The sequence below is a fragment of the Rhodamnia argentea genome, chromosome 9 (assembly GCF_020921035.1).
Source record: "Rhodamnia argentea isolate NSW1041297 chromosome 9, ASM2092103v1, whole genome shotgun sequence".
Classification (NCBI taxonomy): domain Eukaryota; kingdom Viridiplantae; phylum Streptophyta; class Magnoliopsida; order Myrtales; family Myrtaceae; genus Rhodamnia; species Rhodamnia argentea.
The window spans coordinates 7512111-7534299 of record NC_063158.1 but is presented as its reverse complement, the minus strand read 5'-3'; the positions used below and the strand labels follow the sequence as shown (position 1 = coordinate 7534299).

Below are 22189 nucleotides of genomic sequence, written 5' to 3'. Positions count from 1 at the left end.
ACGATCTTTGCATCTTGAAACATTCAAAGACCTGCACTTCGCACTTTGGAACTCTGTTATTAAAAACAAATATAGGAAAATTAGATGACTAATGGATCCTACAAAGCGTAAACCTCTTCTTATATTTGTTTTTTTTTTTTTGGCCGAAGTGTATTAAAGGATGTAAGTCTAGTCAAGAAGAAATTACAAAAACATTCACGTAGATTTCCCTAGGATTTTGTCGAGAAGTATTTCAAGGAACCTTTTTTTTTTTTTTCCAAAAATCAAATAAAGAAGTGTCGCCGTTGTAAACGTATCGACTGCCCACTTTTTTGTATACCCACATAACCGATATTTCGAAGAATCGGACATGTTCTCGTTAAACAAATCGGGCCCCTTTTTGGTAACGATGCCACGGACTAGTTCCAGATTAAAATTTACATGAAAGCGAGAGGAGAAACGGGAAAAATGAATAAAAAAGAGAGAAAAGGAAAATGAAAACTAGCAAAGATGTGTAGCAAGCAAGAGGAGCAGGACTTGGTCTATCATACCCTAACAAAACGGCATTCACTCTCCCTTCCCCCATGCAACACTCCAATTCCTTTGGACTTGGTTTCCTCCCCCCACACATTCCAAGTTCAACCCCATCGATCCACCTTTCAAGGAGCCTTTCTCTCTCTCTAAAGATGCTTCTTCACTGATTTCTTGGTCAAACCCACATTAACTCCCGATGTTAATCATGCGTTATCGCCCTTTTCGGAGCAAAACCCAAAAAAGATTTTGTAAAGCAATACGTAAAGTAAACCACCCATTCATTTTCGACGAAATAAACGAAGCTTAAGATGGCATCGGCACACTCCCGCTTAATCGCACTATCGAAACAGTCGGCAGCAATGTGGAAAACGATGGCATCTTGTTTTTGGGTTCGGGGAAAATGGTTAATGGAAGGCTTGATTAGACTTTTTCCTTCGGTGGTTCGTACTATTTCGTGAGAATAATTGGTAGGACTTTGATTTTCTTTTGTCGCTCGTTCCCATTGATGTTGATGTCCCCATCCCCAGTCAGTGAATCTCGCGTCACGGGGGCAGGTGACTCCGACGAGACCGTTTCTTCCTTCGCTATTGATTTGCCCTTATTTCTGGTTCTCGCCTCGTTGTTACAACAAAAGCAACGCAGCAGTTTTCTTGACCTGGACACGCTGGCCACCTGTCATGCTGTCGACCCCCTAAAAAAAAAAAGAAAAAGAAAAATCGTCCTTTAAAGAATTTAACTATAATTTTTATTTATAAACTGCAACAGTAATTTTCATTTCATTTTCTCGACACTATTTTCTTCTTCGCAATTATTAGAAATACATAGAAAAAGAATGGGTAAAATGATTAAATTTTCCCCTTTTTTTTGTCCTTAAATAAAAAGAAGGGCAAGCTTCGCATGTTAGGCTGCGCATGGTAATACTTCTACTCTAGAAATTAATTTTTAACTAGAAATTGTTTTTTTCTATTTTTACTTTTGAGCATGAGTTGATTTTTTTTCTTTTTCCGGAGAGAAATAATTTTTTTTATTTTCTTTAACTGACTCTAAAACTATTAATAAAGAAAAATTATATTCTATTCCAATCTTTATCAAAACCGCCCAAGTAAGTAACTCCCTATCAAGTAAATCCAATATTCTTTATTCAATTAGAATTATATATATCGTAAATTCCTTTCTTTCTTTTTTTTTAAATATCACCCCCCCGGTGGGGGAGTGGTGGAATGCTTGTCACCTACTCCTTTTTTTCAGATCCCTTCTCTCTCTCTCTCTCTAACGAAACAGTACTTGTGACCTCACACAACTCTGTTTCATTCGAAGATTGCCACTTTGTTTCATATGCTCTGTTATCCTCTGCTGTTGTTGTTGTAATGGAGAGACACAAGTGCAAGCTCTGCTCCAAGAGCTTCTGCAATGGAAGAGCACTGGGCGGTCACATGAGGTCCCACCTGGTGAATCTCCCCCTCCCTCCCAAACCCGAAGAGGAAGAAGAACCGCCGCCGATTCAACTCAGGGGAGCTGAGACACCGCGCACCACCCAGTGGGGTCCTTCGCCTCCCTCGTCTTCTTCCTCCGAAGAAGAAGGGGAGGGAGATGAGGAGGCCGGGAAGCTACAGGCTCCAGGGTACGGATTGCGGGAGAACCCGAAGAAAAGCGTTCGGTTGGCCGATCCGGAGTTCGCGATCGACGCCGGGTCCGTGGTCCTCCAAGATAGGGAGAGCGAGACCGAGTCGTCCAAGAACCCGACCGGGAGGCGACCCAAGAGTTCAGCGACGGAGGCGACGACCCAGAGACGTTTCTTCTTCACGGAGGAGGATCGCCACTGCCGGAAGAAGACGAAGCGCATGCCGAGCAAGGCCGAGTCGGCGAGCTCGATCTCCGACGAGACGACGGAGGCGGACCTCGCTTTCTGCCTCATGATGCTCTCCCGGGACAAGTGGAGGAGAGAGAAAAGCCATCGCGAACAAGAAAATGTGGACGATTCCGATGAAGAGGAGGACGAAGACGACGACGAAGAAGAAGATGAAAAAGACGAAGAAGAGAGCGAGGAATCCAAAGGGCTGGTGGTCAAGGCTCTGAGGATCAGAAACAGGGGGAATTACAGGTGCGAGACGTGCAACCGGACGTTCCGGTCGTACCAAGCGCTCGGCGGTCACAGAGCGAGTCACAAGAAGAGCAAGCTCAGCGACCCGGCGACCCGGGTCCACCCCGAGCAGGAGCCCGCCGAGAACGTGGGCGAGAACGCCAACCCGAGCTCCGCCAAAGTCCACGAATGCCCCTTCTGTTTCAGAGTTTTCGCTTCGGGCCAAGCTCTGGGCGGGCACAAGAGGTCGCACGCCATCAATTCAACGGCGGCGACGACCACGGCCACGACCACGACCACGACCACGAGGGCTGTCAAGATGACGAGCCACCACGTCAAGTCCAGAGCGACGGCCTGGATCGATCTCAATCTCCCTGCTCCAGTCGATGACGACGAGGACGAGGATGACCAGCTGAGCCAGGTGGAGCACTCGGCCTTGTCCGAAGCTGAGTTCGTGAACCGAGTCAAGAGATGATCGAGTTAGTTAGAAACACGATTTTTCAGAGGTAAAAATGGAAAAGAAAAGAAAATCTTGTTTTCCACCATTATTTTTGGTTCTTCTTTTGGCGATAAAATTGGATCTAAGGCCATGCAATCGGTTACTTTCCTATTCAGATGATATTCGGTTCAGATAATTAATATTATTACCCGCTTAATTAATCATCAATTATAACTTTAATTCTTTTGTATTTTCCTTTTCTTTTTTTCTTATTTTTTTGGGTTGTTGGGTTCTTTTGTTTTCCAGTCGTTTATTTTTCTGTAACAACTGAGTGAATTTACAGCATCCCTAATTGGAGCTGTGCGTTAGAAGAGAGAGAGAGAGAGAGAGAGAGAGAGAGAGAGAGGTTATGGAAATTTATTAAGTGGAGACTTGTAGTGGTTTGGTTGCTTCTTCTGCACCTTCATTTCAAGTTGGGAAGAATTGAAGCATTAAATTCAACGCCGCACAAAACCCGATTCTGATACCACGTCAGAAAGGTCCAATTCGAAAGCTTAAGTAAGAGCACGTAAATCCCGTAAACTGGGCAAGACTTCGTTTTTTTTATTTTTTTAAGTTGCTTGATGAGTGCAATGAAGACCAATTTTTGACAAAGTGCCTGCTAATTGGACAATGGTTTTCAAGTTTTGTGCAGCTAACTGTTCTTGGCCATTGAATAAAGGGGGTCATGCTTCACAGAAACAGAGAAATTGGAGCAACTTCGTTCTTTTTATTAGCAGGAAAAGCAATGCTCCACCTGTTGAAGCTGCTGCTGCTTCTCTGTTACCTTCTCTTGGTTCTTCCTTTCATTCGACAGCTCTGCTCCTCTTGCTCTGTCTCTTCCTCTTCAAATTTGTGCCATTTAATGTGGTTGGGTGCTTTTGTTGAGATTGCTAGAGAGGGAGATAGATGGCTCCAAGTTCATGAGGAGATTAAAGGGGGTTAGGTTGGAAAAGGGGTGTCCATAGCATTTAGAATTCACTGACAATTTAGTTAAGATGAACCAGAGCCACATGAGTAGCTAGCTACTTAGCCTTCCTCAGTCTAGCTAGCCTTAGCATATTTGAAAATAGATTGAAAGAGATTATTTTCAACGGATGGAGGCACATAGAGGGGTGTTGGTTCGTGCGTCATTCTATTCCTGTTGGTCGTTCGTGACATCTCATGCCGCAACAGAGTCGTTTCAACGTGATCGGGAAGCATTTCGTGTAAGGAACGAGTGAAACAGTGCCGATGTGTGTCGGTTTCGAGTTACACTGTGTCCTGGCGTGTCGGGTTTGGATTTCTTTTTTAGTGAAATCTGATGAGTCTACCTTTCTAAATATATGGAAACCTGATAGGCATATTTTTCTAAATATATGAAAACTTTACATTGATGGTCTTATTCACCCTCGATTTTAGTATTACAACTATTGATTTTGTCAAATCAATTATGTATAATTTTGCTGGTGTAAATTTTTATATAAGTGATGCATGTCACAATTAATCTCGATCATTAGACTAAACCAATAATACAAGCTTCCATTCATGGTTAGCATTGGGTTTGTACTGTGTCAAGATAAGATTATAATGCTAAATAGGTTGTGGTGAACACGATTCATTTTAATGAACAAGCAACCAAAGTATGTCTCAAATGTCTTATTAAAGTAAAATGAGTCAAATTAAGTTAATCGAACGTGGACATGACACGAGCAATCTGAAAATCTTTTTTGAGATAAGGTTCACTTTTTGTGGCTTTTTGTTCGTGAAATTGATATACGTAAACATGACAATTTACTTGAGACCATCTATTAGTTCAATCATGAAAAGTTAAATCTTCTCGCAATTAATCTAAACGCATGCTCTCATTATAACAAAGATTAATATTCAGTATCCATCTATAATAAGTTCAATAGGATCCATTTAATTAAATAGACTAAATGGGTTAACCTAACTTCAGGTTATGCCCATTAAATTGCTCTAACCTGCAACACCCTCAAAGTTATTCCAACTTATAAGCTGCCTTACCTAACTTTTGAGGCGTCGTGACTAAAAAACGTGTTCTATTAAATGCGCATTTGGTAATCGTTCTTAAAGGGTTGATATGATTACCAACATGAACACGATTAGCATAAGCTCAAAATTCACTAAATTGCATCACACACGAGTCGTCGTCTTCACATGAACACGATTAGCATAAGTGTAGGACCCGAAAACATGGAAACGAACATTATGCGCAAACCAAAGTTGATCGAGTAGAACAAATTTCCCGTAACCAAATCAGAGCACACACCCCGCATGTTCATAGACAACGCAATAGCAAATACATATTTGTCCAAATTCGATATGTCATATATACGTACAAGACCAAAGACGAGTTTAATATCATGTCAACATAACTTCATGCATACCAAAATACTAATTAAATCAACAATATCAACGAAAAAATCGATGGTGCCGTCCACTAATTAATTAGTGCTCAACCTTACTATTACGGCCATGCTTTATTACCCGTTACGAAACACATACATACATACATACATACATACATACATACATACATATATCCTTCCTCCAATCAGAATGTAGTTTATTAACACATTTAACAAGTAGCAACACCATTTGCAATTCATTCGGAAAATAACTACGAAAACTATTTTTAAAGCTTACAAATCCTTTCGCCAGCATTTTAAAAACTAATTTTTGAATCATTTTGAAAGATGGTTGAGTATAGAATTTCACATAACTAAGGGGTAGCAGATAGCTTATCCAACTATTAGGTGAATATGGAAAAATTATCCAAAAAGTTCCAAATCTATTATATGGTGATCATTTCAGTCAGTAAACTTCTTTACTCCTAAACATGTTGAGGATTAGTCTATCTAGTCCTTACGGCCATCTTACATGGTACCACTAGTAGGTGAGGGTCACTAGCCATTGCTTAGGCCCCGGCGATCCCTACTGACCATTCTGGAAAATGAACAGTGAAAAAAAGAAAAAAATTTAAAAAAAAAGTACAAAAATTTCAGACAATATAAAAACAATTGCAAAATTTGTTTACATTAGTGCCTGTCATGCCATGTAGGATAGCCGACGGCCACAATAGCGATTTCTAACCAATTTTGGCCGGAAGAGCTACATTGACTAATTGTGAAAATGTTTAGGATTAATTTGGTCAAAGGACAATTATCCCAAAAAATGTGCTCTTAACATTTCTATTCCATTTTTCAGTAATAACTTTCATGTCGCAACTTCTCATGTATCAAAACACTCTAATTCCTATGATATTCAAGATATGGGTACTACTTTGACCCCCAAAAAAAAAAAAAAACAGTACTATGAATCATAGAAACGGTAAACACCAATGTCTCACAACAGAATACCAGAAAGCTGGCTCTGTGATAAAACTTGAATCTTATCAATTAAATAGGAATCAAAGTGTCAAACTCAAGCACGGACTGACTCCATCTAAAGCTTGACAAAACTAAGCTAATTCAGTATCAAAATGACTTTGATGGCTCTCCGAAAAGTTCGCTCAGAACGGAGATGGGCTTGTCGCAATTCGCGACGCGACCTTCGATTAAGGCCGTCTAGGCTTGGCGCACTGCGTCCGGTCTCCAGAGCCTCGATCCGAGGTCACAACGCCATGGGCGAACTCAGATCGGGGACGGACAGGCGTGGTGTGCCGCTGCAAAAAAAGAAGTAACTTTGCCTTTTTCCCCATATAAGTGAGCTAGCTAGAAGAGCTTGGGAGTGACCAGAAAAGGTATCTTATACCACACCCATCAATCCAAGGCGTGAGAAATTCCAAACTAGAATCCAAACGGCTTTTCGGCTTCCCTTTTGTTACATTAATGCTATGCTGAAATGTGAATGCCAATTATATAGGGGTTCAAAAGCCAAAAGAAAAGCGAATTGGATGGACGAGACAACTCTCTTGTCATTTCAAGACGAGAGACCATTCAAAAAGACCAAAAAAGGAGAAGAAGGCAAAAAGGCGAAGTAGAACTGTAGAGCATGATAAAAAATCACAAAAGGGAAAGGCCATGCGGGCGAGTGCCTACTCAAATTTTGATCATTTCCCTCGCACTCCTAGTGGTGGATGAAATTTGGAATTCGAAAGACAAACAAAGAGAAATAGAAGAGCAGAATCAAGCCACCCGTGATTGAGCTTGCTGGCTTTACATGACTCCCAAAAGCACCTGAAAAGAAGAGTTAAACATTGTGATGGGCGTTTTCCGACTTACTGTTTCTTCAATCTCTTACAATAGTACTACATCATGTTAAAGTTGAAACAAGGTTTGCTTTTTAGTCTGCGGGTGTGGAGAATAAGCATGCAATCCACATGAAACTTGGGTCATCATACAAATTAGGGCTCAAGGTGGCTTTCTTTTGGTAGGTTATAATGGAAAGGACAGTCTATTCTGATCACAGCCATAATAGTAGGAAGCTATTGACAAAATCAACAGCATCCTCCTAGTTTGGTAGTAGAAGATTATAGGAGATTTTCTTGATTTGATTATTATGGTTGTTACTTTGTATATTTCCTGAATATTCGAGAATTAATTATGAACCTCTATCAATAAAAGGGCAGTCCCTCTCTCAAAGAATGTCATAACTTTGAGAGAGGATTCCTGAGGACGTAGGCTTGCTTAAGCCGAACCTCGTTAAAATTGCGTTTGAGTTCTTTTCTTCTAAATTCATCATAAGCCAACCTGAATAGTGTATTTGAACTTTTCTCCTAATAGTTATTTTTCTTAAGATGGGAGGACATGAAGTAGACATATATAGAATGATTGATGGGATAAAAATATGAAATTATGATGCGTTCATTTGGTGGTGTTTCGGAGACTAGAATGACAAAGTGATACGTCTGTTCAAGTGTGAGGCTGGATTGGGACTAAGAAATCTAGTTAACTGTAATTGTGCTTGTAATGTTTATGTATGTGGCTAAGAATATGACCTATAGCGCAGGTGGATAAGTTATTTTAAAAAAGCTTGATTAACTTATGCGGAATTATAAATAACACAAACGAATTGATATAAGGAGGAATATGCAATAATATCAAACGCAGAGTGTTTCTATCAAATAGATAAGAGGAAAGAGATAGAAAATGATTTACGCAGAACTTCATAAGAGTTCGCTTGGTATAAGCCTACGTTCACTATCTCAAACTAACAACCTACTAATTGGATTTCACTAGTAATCTGTTGAGTAGTTATAATAGTAAGTGCCGCTTCTACTCAAGCACTTCTTCCCAAAGCTGAACTGCTTATACCCTATCTCACACTGAAGCACAAATATAACATTGATACACTTCTCAGGAGATTTCACTTTTCAGTACACTCACAAAATATGTAAAGCTTTCTCTATTGATTGGAATTCTTGTCACGCTTGATCCTTCTTAATTTCTTTGGCGTTTGTTGATCTCCTTTTATACTCCTCGATTTCCAATCTAATCATTGGATAATCTTCACGAGGATCAACATCCGTTGAACAATTGTTGAGAAGATCAATTTAGCCATTGAAATAAATCAGTTTGAGTTCTAGGAGATTTGGTAGCCCACGTAATCAAATCTTCTACTTTCCATAAATAGAGTAGCTCAATCTATAGAAAGAAATATGTCTTCTCGATGATTGTCAATCAATCATGATGTCAAGCGTAATTGGAATATTATGTGTAGATATTTCTCGAGATCGATAATCAATCAATTTCTTTGTGTAGAAATCCAAGCCAGATCACTAGCTGCCATGGATGTCAAGAGAAAAATCGCCATGGGATATCTTCATCCAAATTTCTCATAGCACACGATAAACTACTGTATAAGGAATATAGGGGGAAAAGTGATAGAAAAGTCCTAAACTTATTGCATTGGTGCCAATTTAGTCCTAAATCTTTTTCCATTTGTGTTAATTGAGTTCTTCCGACTAATTTTGACTGGATATTACTGACGTGGACGTCGGACGGCCTACGTGGCACGACCAGCGCTGACATGGACATTTTTTTAAAATATTTTTTGATTTTTGATTTTTTTTTCCTTTATTTTTTCTATCTTTTTTTCCCTTTTTCCTCCAACAGCCTATAAGGGTTGGCCTCGTCGCCATAGAGAATGGTTGGCCTTGCCGTTGTTTGCCCTCGCCGACCACCGGAGGAAAGACAGAAAAAAAGATAGAAAAACTATAGGAAAAAATAAATAATCAAAAATCAAAATAATATTGCTACAAAATGTCCACGTCAATGCCGGTCACACCACGTAGGCCGTCCAGCATCCACGTTAGCAATATCCGGCTAAAATTAGCCGAAAAGAATTCAATTGGCACCAATGCAAAATGTTTAGAACTAAATTGTCACCATTAAAAAGTTTAGGAATAAATTAGCACCAATACAATAGGTTTAGGACTTTTATGACACTTTTCCCATAATATAGGTGCTCCGCTAATATCCGCAGTTCCCGATTGTGTTTGGTTTCCTGGTGATATCAAATTCTGGTTATATCAAGTTTCCCGGTGATTTTGCACCGCGCTTCCTTAGGCAACTTGAATACAATAGAGAAGTAGATCATGTGGTCCTGTTCACCTTGCTACCTCCATGTCTCTTCACATTTTTCTGGACTTGTTCACCCTGTATAGGTCCTTCCAGAATTCACGAATCCTTTTGCTACGTGCATGTAAGGCCACATACGATGCAAATAATTGGTGATGGTAAATCGATATTACTTGGTCTCGATCATTCGCATCTCTCCAGTTTTTGATTATGTAGTTGATCTCATCTATGAAAGTTCCTGGACGGGGTGATCTATAGTGGCTCTACTCGTGGTCTTAGTAATCAAGTTGAAGCTTGGAAATTGCTAAGACGGCATGGTGAACCAGTTTGGGTCGTATAAACAGTCCACAATTCGCTTTTATGCTGGTTGAAAACACTTTACTTGTTATCGACTTTTGATGGGATGAGGAAATGGTGTAGCATTGATGGTACTTGTAAATTATGTAGGCAAGAATCTGAATCTCAAAGCCACTTGCTAATCCGGGAGGATGTCTCGCAGCTTGTGTGATTTGAAAGATCAGCTGCTGAATGGGAGCATGAATTTACTTGGACGATTCATAAAGTGAGGGTAGAGACTAAAATATTTAAGGAGGCCTCCTTCCGGCCCAAACCCGAAAAAGAAAACAAGAAAAACAAAAAAAAAATGAAAACCATTATTAAAAAATAATTTAAAATATTATTCAAAATTTGCCACGTAGGCAAATGGACTGAATTGACACAATTGTAAAAGATTTAAGAATTTTTTGATAATCCTCCCCACTTTTTGTTCTATACTAGTAAGACCATGGTTCATTTAAAACGGGCATGAATAAGTTGCAATTCTAATTAGCATGGGGATTTTCATTTCGGCCAAAAAAGAAAAAAGCATGGGATACATCCTACATGATTAATGCTAATAATTTCATTACTAACCAATATCCAAGCATGCAAAGTAATATCAAGAACACTCAAAATCATATCAAGAACGTGTAAGAGCACGCAAGAACACTCAAGATTCCTCAAAAACATGAAAGAACATGCAAGAACATCCATAAATATTCAAGAATATCCAAGATCCAATATATTCCAAGATCGGTACTTTTTCTCTTTTACTTAAAACCGTTTGCATACAATAATCATCAATTTTATCATCCTTAATCACTAACATGTGTAAAGCGGTTATGCAATCAATAACCAAGACAGTAAACAATTTACGAGGATAATTAAGAAAAACCTGAGTTGTATCGGGAAACGTTAAACAAAGGTTTGCTACGATGCCCTATGAGAGGACCCCTATGAACTATGAATCAAAAAGGTAAAGATGCGACTTTATATTCTATGCATAACCTATTCACGCCCATTGCTAATGTAAGGATGCATTAATTACCTAATTATGGGTCACTTATCGTTATGATGTAAAACTAACAAATATGCAATCTAATCGATTTTTCTTTTAATTTTCTTGGTATAATCAACATGATGAGTGCAAAATTAACCCTATGAGTTACATGATGTCATGGCTTCCCCAGATGCTGCAATCAATGGATGCACAATTTAAATCACTAAATGACATGCATAATGGATATTATACGATATAAAATAGAATTAAACATGAATTACTTTTATGATGCAAAGACTAATATGATGCGACTTAAATGAGAGACTAATCTACTTTCTATATGTAATTTATAAAAGGACCTAATTATTTCTATTAAATCAATGAATCAATTAAATGTCTAATGCCGAAATTAAATAATCTAAAACCCTGAATAATTAATAGAAATAAATGCCGATATCAATGTTAAATCTAATTAACCAAATGACGAAATTAATTTTTCTTTTTTGCTCTTACAATTTTTCGAACAAAATATCAATCCGGGTTTGAGTTCGGATTTTTATTTGAATTTGAATTTGGGTTCAATTGAGGAGAAAAGTAAGTCTACTTTTTACTTATTTATTTATGGTTCTAAGACCAATAGCTCCGGCGGTTGACTCGCTTCTTTCAAATTGTTTCTCATTATTAAGAAAATGTAACAAAGGCAGTAATTAATCGATTTATGTGATTGGAAGTAAACAATTAGGTTTATGAAGAAACCTAGAAATCGATCACTGATTCAATTTGAACAAGCTAATGAATGCCAATAATACAGAAATTGACTATCTAGATGTCGAAAATAACTAAATGCCAAAATTATTCCAGTGCCGAACTAATTTAATAAGATGTTCTAAACAATTCAAAGTTGCCTAATACGATGCTCAATTAACTTTGTTGCGAAAAGTTTCCTAATAAATTGAATATAGATTTTTTTGGTCGCCAATTCAATATACACTAGAAAGTACCCTAAAAAGTAGAAAGTTAATTCTACATAAAAAATCCGACCAAAAAAAAAATTCTACATCAAAATGGCTCCCAATAAGTTAACTCTACATCAAAAGAGTTTTCTGATACATCTAAGACATTTTTTATTTTCTCTCTAACGAGGCCATGATTCTATTAAAACAATGTATATGCGATATATGCGACATGCTTAGTGCTAATAATTAAATTACTAACCGATATGCAAGCATGCAAATTAATGTCGAGAATACTCAGGATCATATCTGTTGAGGTGTGATTCATACTCCCTTACGATATGAAAGCACGTGGATCCCGCTCCACGCCGAGCGGGCGGAGGTCTCAAGGGGGCAGCGCCCCCTGGACACCGAAGGGCTTTGATGATTTAAACCCGTAATTATTCATTAGTAGTTTGGACTTGAGCTCATGAATAACTATTGCTATATATACTCTTTTTCGCTTGTAACTAAGTGATGTAATGAAAGATGTAATGTGCTAATTATAGTGAACTCATCTACTAGACGTAACCCTAGTTTAAGGGGAAATTAGGAGAAAATCTCGTATCTCAATTTTCTTTTTCTCGCTAGTTTTACTTTGTTGCGATTGTGTGCCGATCCTAACAATATCAAGAACGCCTAAGAGCATGCAAGAACCTTCAAGATTCCTCAAAAACATGCAAGAAAATGCAAGAACATTCATGAATATCCAAAAAGATATCCATGATCTAATGCATGCCAAAAAGAGAGACTTGAGAGAGAGATGTGCAATGTGAGATGAGTGTGTCATGAATGGCCACCCTATTATAGGTGTTGATCTTGAGCTTGATAGGCAAGAAAGACTAATTCACTTTTGTTTTTTCGAATTAAGTGAACATACAGCTCTCATATAAATAAATAAGCATATTTATTCCCCATGGGACCGAATTTTCAAGGGATGTATGCAATCTGGCTGTCTCAGTTTTGCCCCAAAATGCACTTTCCTAATTTAGAATTCCACATGTGCGCATGAGGGAATGGCAGAGTTAGCCGAATTTGAATAGGGCTTTACTTAACTGGGCTCTTGAGAATAAAAAAATAAAAATAAAATAGGGCCTCATCTTTCTCCTAAATTCAACTCCATTTAATATACAGGATTAATTCCAAAGTAATCCCTGACCGAACCAACTTAAATGAACTTTATTTGCTGCAAAAGATGTTACTAAATAAACAAAAACACTCATTGTGCCTAAATGCAACATGAATGCCATATTATCCATTGTTGATTTTTTTGTTTAGCAGTCAAATTCGATCTCTGATTAATTCATATAATGAATGGCAAATCTATGTGAGCCAAAATTTGGGAAAATTACCAAACAAATCCCAAACATATTGCACTTATACCAATTCAATCCTAAACTTTCAATTATGTCAACTAACTCCTGAACTTTTTCACGTTATTCCAATTGAATCCACCTATCAATTTTCACCGAAAAACATTGATGTTGTGGTCTAGTCAGCATTAGTCGTCCTTAGTCGTCCTATGTGGCGTATGACAGTGATGTGGGTAACTTTTCGTAGTTTTTCGGAAATTTTTTCTTTTTTTCTTCCTTTTTCAGTTTTTATTTTCCTTTATGCCGGTGGCCGGACTCAGGCAATGGCCAAAGAGGGCTGGGCTCACCGGCCGGAGGCGAGGGATAGCCTTGCAGTACTTGGGCGAAGTTGCTCTCGACGGTCACGATCAAGTGAGGGCCAGCCTCGCCTAGACAAGGGTCGCCCTCGCCATATTTGCTATATTTTCCAAGGGAGACCCTTGCCCAGGCAAGAACGACGCTTGACTAGAGCTAGCGAGGGCATCGCCGGCACTCGATAAAAAAAAGAATTTAAAATACCATAAATAAATTATTAATGCCGGTGCCGGTCATTTCACCTAGGATGGTCAGAGTCCATATTAGCAATTTTCGGCTAAAATTAGCCGGATGAACTCAATTGACGAAACGTGAGAAGGTTTAAGACTCAATTAGCACAATCAAAATGTTTAGGACTGAAATGGCACAAATACAATAGGTTTATGATTTTTTTTTAATTATTTTTCAATCAAAATTTAGACGTCAATAATTTATTCCGAGGGGAAAACGTCCTTTTTAATACAACTTTAAAAATTCTTAAAAAGGTGATACAAGTGATATATGGTATATTGAGTTCAAATTTAGAATTTGAAGAGATTGTTTACTACTTGCCAAAAGTCTTGATTATCGTAGTTTACGATGTTGTCCTCTACAGTTAGGGCTTTGGTAGTATAATAGTTTTTGAGTGACCGTGAGCTACAAATTCTTGAAAGAGTGGATTTGATAATAATTTTTTTTTTCAAAGTAGGCTATTAATCTTACAATCAACCAAAATTTTTTTATATAATCAATTCTTCTGCAGTTATATATGGTCAAACTCAGCCCATCCAAAACGTCCACAGTTCTGTAGCACCAGCGGTGGAATGGCCAACCCTTCCGTGGAAACCAGGAACCTGCTTTCGATTGCTGTCACAGTCCCCCAGCTCCAGCCGTATCGGATTTCCCAAACGCCGACAGTTTATTTCGTCGGCACAATCATCGGGTTTGTAAGAAATGAAGGAAACTGGATCTAAAGAAAGCTTTTTGATACCCTTTTCTTTTACCCCTTCTTTTGTTTGGAATTTTTGCAGCAATAGCAATTTTACTGTTATATGAAGGAGGTTTTCAAAACATGGTTAGTCGACACAGGTGAAATAATGTTCTCTTATTCTCTTTCGTATTCTGTGTTTTTTTAAAACAGAAGTCATGCATATCAAGTGATCCACAAATTGCTCAACAGTGCTTTCGGCGCACAAACCACAAATAAAAGCGAGAAAATGAAATTGAGGCACAAGAAATTTATCCTGATTCACCTTTAAGCTAGCGTTACTTCTAGCAAATGATTCCACTATAATTAGTACCTCGCACCTCTCTATTATATTCATCAATTATAAGAGAAAAAAATAATAAATAACAGTAATTATTGATGGGTTCAAACCCAAATTACCAATGAAAAAACATGGGCTCAAACCATGAAGCCTTTTGGTGGCTTGGGACGCTACCCCTACCAGGGCAGCCCCTTGAGACTTTCGTCTCTTCCCGTCAATCGGGAGTATGAACCACTGTTGCAATCCGAAATTTTTCGAATTTGGGCTAATGGATTGCTAAGTTTTTAAACCTAACTCAAACTCTCTCAAGTCCATACCAATTCGTAAATTAGGATTCAAGTTGTTTAGCATGAAAAAAAAAAAAAATTCGGAGTCATCACCGATTGGTTTATTGGTAGGTCGATTAGACGTCTAAGTAAAATAATGAGAGATCCTATGAACCAGAGCTTAATGGGTTAGAAGACATGATTACACTAAATTACCCTAATGCCCTTGCGGTATCATTTCTCTTAATTGGTGAAAAGATTTTTTTGCAGGCAGCCTGGATTGATTTTAACCTAAAATGTGAGGTAATCATACGGGTGCGCAAATATTAATGTAACACTCAATAATCAAAGTATTGACAGAATTGCGAAGGACTGGGGAGGATACTTACCTCAAAATAACGTAAGCATTTGCAACAATGTTAATTAGAAGCGCATATTCAAATTAAATTTGATTTCTAATTACAATAAACTCTTTTTTTGGGGTTATTTTTCCATTTTTTAAATTTTTTTCAATTCTTGGAAAAGTTAATTTCAACCTAGAAAATTAGAACAGTATGGAACAATAAGGGCGTAAATATCACAAGAACCAAATTTGAATCGCCCTTTAAAAGCATCGCGTCATACTGTCCGGATTAACTTTTGAAAGCCGTATCATGGCTCTCGTGTATGATAATTTTGAAGACTTTGAGAAAAATCTATTCGATCCAAATGAGAGTATGTAGCACATGCTTTCAAATGCAATGAACAACTTGGGAAATGATTAACTACACACATCAAAATTCCCTCTCTCAGAGTAGCCTACATGCTTGATCGACGTTGGCCGGCTTCGCCCATATTGGGCTCATGTGGGTATTTCATCAAACAGTTTGTATGCATTGAGAAAGTCGGCATTTCTCATGGTTTCGAAGTAATTTTCGAACTCAAACTGATGGTAGAACATCATATTTTTGTGATTCATCAATCAAGATTTCAGATTTTCCACGATTCACACATGGGTAAACAAAGCCGGGTCGTCCTTGCTTCTCGCTAAAACAGGGCAGATCAGGGAAGATGAACTCACCTGGTTTATCTGCGGCATTGGAGCCGGGATGGGTTGACAAGTCGACGTTCGAAGCACCTATGGTTGTCTACGAAAGGAGCTGAAGTGAACGAATGAGGCTCAGAGGAGGTTAAAGCTCTTCAGGCGCTCCCGGCCAAAGAACAGAGCAGAACGAGGGAGGACCGAGAGTTGAAGGCGCGGCTCTTCTCGGTCGGTCAGGCTCTACGGGATTGACTGGAGGTGGTTCAGCAGCCGGCAAGGACTCTCAAACTCGTTGGATCATGGCTCAACAAAGCGCGGTTTGGTCGAGACTTGACAAAGACCTGCAAAACAGAGAGAAACGGAGATCAGCTAGGCGAGTCATGACAGCTGCAGACGCGAGGATTCGCGGAATGGCGAGGGTCGTCGCAGCAAGGGAGCAGCCCGTCGAGGATCATCTGCGAGGCATTGGCTGGTAGCTTCAGCATGGAGGTCACTTGGACAGTGGACGTCTTCTTCCCTTCCCCATGAGGTCCATACCCTGTCTTTCACTTTCCTCTCAATGTTCATCCACTCCTCTCACCCCTGCAGAAAGATAATTTATTTTGTTCTTTTCTCAACCCATGCCCTGCTTCCTTTTCATCCATGACATGAGCCCATGACTTGGCCTTTTTTTTCTTATCCCTCAGACATTTGAGTGCCCAGCATCTTATGAACGTTTCTGTCATTGGGAATCACTACATGTGTTATTCCACTCGTTAGAAACAGAAATATCCGCAGAATACGTGTTAGCCCGAAATCCGCCGGTCCTCTGGGAATCCTTCAAGCTTTAACAGATGAGACAAAACTCATTTCAAGAAAAAAAAAATCTCTTTTTTTTTTTTTTTATTATCTAGAGGAGGTATCCGTCTATTCAGCAAGCCTTGGCTTGATATTCTGTTTGGTAAATCGTTGGCACCTCTGTAGAGTAGTGGAACAGCCAAGCGCGGTGAAAACTCGGCCATTGTCCCTTCGACGATAACTTTCTCTTCACTCTTTTATTCTAAAACTCATTTATGTTATACAATCCCCACATTTTCTCCCCTTTTCAACTTTGTCTCCCATTATTATTTTTAGGTTATCAAAATAAACCCTCACCTTTTAAATTCATATCAAATCTATCCGCAGGCGCAGATTAGACCCCACGAAAAACGGGAAAAGTGTAAAAAAAAAAAGGTCTTAAACATATTATATTGATGCCAATTCAATTCTAAACCCTTTTTTTTTTGTACCAATTCAGTCCTAAATATTTTACATTCGTATCAATTTAGTCATAAACTTTTTATTGTTGTCAATTTAATCCTAACCCTTTTGCATTTGTGCCAATTCAACCCTAAATCTTTTGCATTTATGGCAATTGAGTCAATTCGGCCAATTTTGGCCGGAAATCACCGACGTGAATGTCGATTGTCCTACGTGGCACGGTTGGAGCCGACGTGGATTATTTTTTAATATTATTGTAAAAATATTTTAAAAAATATGTTTAAAAAACCAAAAAAATGCTTACAAATATAATTAAAAATATTTAAAAGTATTAAAATAACATTTAAAAATGTCTATATCAATGCAAGCCATGCCACGTAGGACAATCGTCGTTTACGTCGGCGATTATCTACAAAAATTAGCCGAATTGACTCAATTGACATAAATGCAAAAGGTTTAAGACTGAATTGATACAAATGCAAAAATGTTTAGAACTAAATTGGTACCAATAAAAGATTTACGACTGAATCGACACCAATGCAAAAGATTTAGGACTGAATTGGCATAAATACAATAAGTTTAGCAGTTTTTTGACACTTCTCCTCTAGAAAAACTATTGGTTGTTGGCCTAGCTTCTGAAAAGGAAGCTTGGAGCCCATGCCCACCCTAAACGCAATTCTATTAATGCCACCAAACAATGACTAGCTTTTCAAATATTCAGGTCACAAGACAAAGATGGTTTTCGGACAAATCGTTTGTATATAGTCCACAGTTATTCACATGTATGACCTTCTTGATTAACAGATTCTGGAACTGCAGAAGGATCTTGATGGACAATGGCTATGGACTTTTTTTTTTTTTTTGCATGAATTGTTATACTCGCCAACAAACGAAAATCGCCGGCTAAACATGCCAAGTTTGGTAGATCATAATTCTTTATCGTGAATATCTGAATAGTACAAACTGTTCTGTGAATATCTTTGTTTTGCAACCACTTCGGTACTTTGCTTATAGCTTTTGTAGGTTATGCAATAGAAAATCGCTCTGGTGGGATCCTCACATACAGAAAAAAGATCCCGGTACTCTTACGAAGATCAAAGTTTGTCATTGTAATTGCACACTACTTGCAGGCTACAAATAAGAGGTCCTGAATCTAAGAGTTGAATAAATCATACTAGATGGACCCAAAAAAAAGAGAAAGATAGGAAACTGAGTCCTCCTTGAATTATACTGGGCAGGTGGAATCTTGAGTAGCCGATGCCTAAAACCACGAGTTACGATAGCGACAAGTCAACTTTTCTCCACTATAATGGACAACAAGCACATCTCTTGTGACAATATTGTGAAATTTTAATTGTAACAAAAATTCTATTCATTTTTTCAAAAGGTCTAGCTACCCAATCTGTAGCCTCGCCCGAATCCTTGGAGTTGCGAGATCATGATGGTGGCTGTGGATTATGCAATTTTCTTTAAACCATATCTTTTTGTGCAAAATAGTAAATGCACCACGGACCACCGTCGCTTGATGTTTGCAAGCGACCTAACCAATCAATTTCTAGCTACATTGGCTTCCATTTCTTCTCTAACTGCTTGCGTTACTAGCATGTGCTAAGGTTGGATTATAGTAGTGACTTTACAACAGATTGTATCGGTCCCCAAGTCGAGAGACGCGCAATACATACAATGGGTCTTTGCCTATCGAGAATCAAACGTCGTTTTTGATCGATTAAGCTCTACGTTAGTACCGACCGCGTGGCTCAGACTCGGGACAAAATTTGGGACCGCGAAGAAGAGTGCGGGCTATAAATGTTACCCACCACCCGAACACAGTACTACTTCCACTGCACCAGAGAGAGAGAGAGAGGGAGAATGGAGGAGCGTGGTGCGATGGTGAGCAACAAGCAAGTGGTGCTGAGGGACTACGTGAGCGGGTTTCCCACGGTGGAGGACATGGAGGTGAGGAGGGGAGAGATGAAGCTGGAGATTCCTCGAGGGTCGAAGGCGGTGGTGGTGAAGAACCTCTACTTGTCATGCGACGCCTACATGCGCCTCCTCATGAACCGAACCACCACCGACTTGCTCACGCCTTACACTCCCGGCTCAGTAAGCAAAGCCTCTCGTCTTTTTGAAGTTTCATGAGAAGAGTTGACAGCTATTGTCTCTGCCTGAGAAAGTTATGGATGTTTTTTGCCTGAAAGAAGCACTCATGGATGACTAGTCCGGTGCATCTATGTGCACAAAAGTAATTTGCTGCCTGATGTCTTTCCGGGTGATGCTGAAAATGCAGCCAATTTCTGGGTTTGGAGTGGCCAAAATTGTCGACTCCGGAAGCCCAAAATTCAAAGTGGGCGATCTAGTTTGGGGCACGACTGGATGGGAAGAGTATAGTCTCATCACCAACCCTGAAGGCCTCAGTAAAATCGAGCACACTGATGTGCCTCTTTCTTACTACATTGGCATTCTTGGTATGTTTTAAGTAACTGTACTGTACTCTCTAACTCTTTGCTTCTTGGTGAATAGCTATGCAAAATCGTTTACTCATACATTGACGGGGCAATATCACTCGACAAAAAAGAAATGAAGTCGAGCATCGATTAGCTGATACTGCTGCTGTTCATCGTTTTATTAGGTATCCCGGGAATGACTTCTTATGTTGGCTTCTACAAAGTATGTTCCGCCAAGAAAGGAGACACCGTCTTCATATCGGCTGCGTCTGGTGCGATTGGACAGATCGTGGGACAGTTTGCAAAGTTGACGGGATGTTATGTTGTTGGCTGCGCTGGAAGTAAAGAAAAGGTTGGCGAGCAATCGTATTTCAAACTATATTTGTTCTCACTAGTATATTTGCAGGGCTAAAATGAACTCGTTTTATAAGGAATTTTTCCAGATGATTGTTTACCTGCACGCACTGCTCAGTTTGTGGCCCAAATACACAGGTTGATTTGTTGAAGAGCAAGTTTGGTTTCGACGATGCATTCAACTATAAAGAAGAACGTGAACTCGCAGCTGCTTTGAAGAGGTTTGTGGCCACGAGATATTTATGATTCTGTGTGCCTTTAGTTGGTGGTTGGTTTGGTTCCCTAAATGTCAAAACTTCATGCCAAAACATGTCTTCAATATTCAAGATGTAACATTCAGTTGTTGTAAGCTGCTGCAAATATGAAGAGCACAAAATGAATGCAAAATTGTCGTAAGGATTTGCATGTTTGAACAATTTGGCAGGTACTTTCCTGAAGGTATCGATATCTATTTCGATAATGTCGGGGGGGAAATGCTCGATGCGGTGCTCGTCAACATGAGAGCTCATGGCAGGATAACCTTGTGTGGAATGGTGTCCCAGTACAGTAGCGATTCGCCCGTGGGCGTGACCAACTTGATGCATGCCATTTACAAAAGAGTCCGTATCGAGGGATTCGCGATTGCTGATCACATGAACGAGTACTCCAAGTTCCTGGAATTTATGCTGCCTCACATCAGGGAAGGGAAAATAGTGTACATCGAAGATATAGCGGAAGGGTTTGAGAATGGTCCGTCGGCTTTGGTTAGAATCTTCAACGGCCGCAATGTCGGAAAACAACTAGTAGTGTTAGCAAGAGAATGACGAGGTGCACTTTATGTGTTTGATCCACTCCTGCTATGATGAGAATCGAGTTTAACCGCCAGTTCGACGGCAATAATGAAATAAGGTTGTTCTTGTAATAGTTGATTATACAATATCGAGATAAATTTAGTTGTTGTCATCGTGTAACTATACAAATAAATTTAGTTGTGATGATTACAATTGTCCATTCATACTTACTCTAACCTATTATTGGTAAAATAAAAAGTATTTCGAGGGGATAATTATCAAAAGAATTCTAAACCCATTATACGGATGCTAATTCAGTCTTAAATTTTTCTAATCCTCCCAATCAATTTTGACCAAAAATTGATAACTTGAACAAACCCATTACACGGGTTAATTTGTCATACGTCGAGAACGTAACAGTCATTACCGCAATGATCGTGCTTGCAAAGAGAAATTTGGAAAAATAGTTATCACCAGATATAAAGAAACAATGCGCTCGGTTGCAAGCCACAGCATAGGCAATTAAAAAAAAAAAGACATCCAAGGGTGCGTATGATAACACTTCTGGAAGTGGATTTCTGCTCTAGAAGTGCTTCGGAAGCAGAGAAATCTGTTTGGTAATGTAACTTATGAAGTAAAAATCCGTTTGGTAAATATTTTTACTTCTGAAAGAAATTTCCTCTTTTGAAATGAATTTCCACTTCCGAAGTTATTTTTTACCCAATTTGAGAAGTTAAAAAAAAATAGCTTTTCTAATTCAAGAAGTATTTCTTGCCTCACTATCTTTTTATTACGCCCACACCCTCTTTTCGATCATACCCACATCCGCCAATCGCCGAGGCAAAAAATAAATAATAAAAATTACTTTTAAAGAAATTTAAAACGTTAAAAAATGAAATAAAAATTTTTTGGCTGCCATTAATAAATTTTTATAAAATACTTTATGTCAATAACATTTTAGAAGTAGAAATTTTCAATCGTTATCAAACGAATTTCTCTAATCAAAAATAAATTCTGGAGCAAAAATAGAAAAATCAACTTATGCTTATGAGAAGTAATAGAAAAATCAACTTATGTTTAGAAATTGATTTCTAAAGCGGAAGTGTTACCATACGCGCCCTAAGTGCACGAACTAGGGAGAACGCGCATATGGAGAAGCACAGGCTAATCTGAGTACCCATCACAAAGTACACCGCCTCAAAAAATGTTACTTTTAGCCCTTAAAGTTGAACTGAAAATGACACGAATTTCACACTTTCATAGCCACAAAAAATGC

At 38.8% G+C, this 22189-nt stretch overlaps 2 protein-coding genes across 3 annotated transcripts; both read left to right on the top strand.

Moving 5' to 3' along the window:
* Positions 1 to 1732: 1732 nt before the first annotated feature.
* On the top strand, positions 1733 to 3260 carry LOC115744338 (zinc finger protein ZAT9-like). Its single transcript, XM_048285860.1, has 2 exons — positions 1733 to 2866; positions 2903 to 3260. The coding sequence occupies exons 1-2, from the start codon at positions 1734 to 1736 to the stop codon at positions 3066 to 3068; spliced, it is 1299 nt and encodes a 432-aa protein (XP_048141817.1). The 5' UTR covers position 1733; the 3' UTR covers positions 3069 to 3260.
* Positions 3261 to 3418: 158 nt separating this feature from the next.
* Positions 3419 to 21044, top strand: LOC115744339 (2-alkenal reductase (NADP(+)-dependent)-like). Of its 2 annotated transcripts, none has more exons than XM_048285861.1 (6): positions 3419 to 3438; positions 19196 to 19448; positions 19633 to 19810; positions 19975 to 20141; positions 20282 to 20364; positions 20568 to 21044. In XM_048285861.1, the coding sequence occupies exons 2-6, from the start codon at positions 19215 to 19217 to the stop codon at positions 20944 to 20946; spliced, it is 1041 nt and encodes a 346-aa protein (XP_048141818.1). In that variant the 5' UTR covers positions 3419 to 3438; positions 19196 to 19214; the 3' UTR covers positions 20947 to 21044. The 2 variants fall into 2 exon arrangements, with proteins under 2 accessions (XP_048141818.1, XP_030535318.2); XM_030679458.2 differs by lacking the exon at positions 3419 to 3438 and adding an exon at positions 7822 to 7827.
* Positions 21045 to 22189: the final 1145 nt, after the last annotated feature.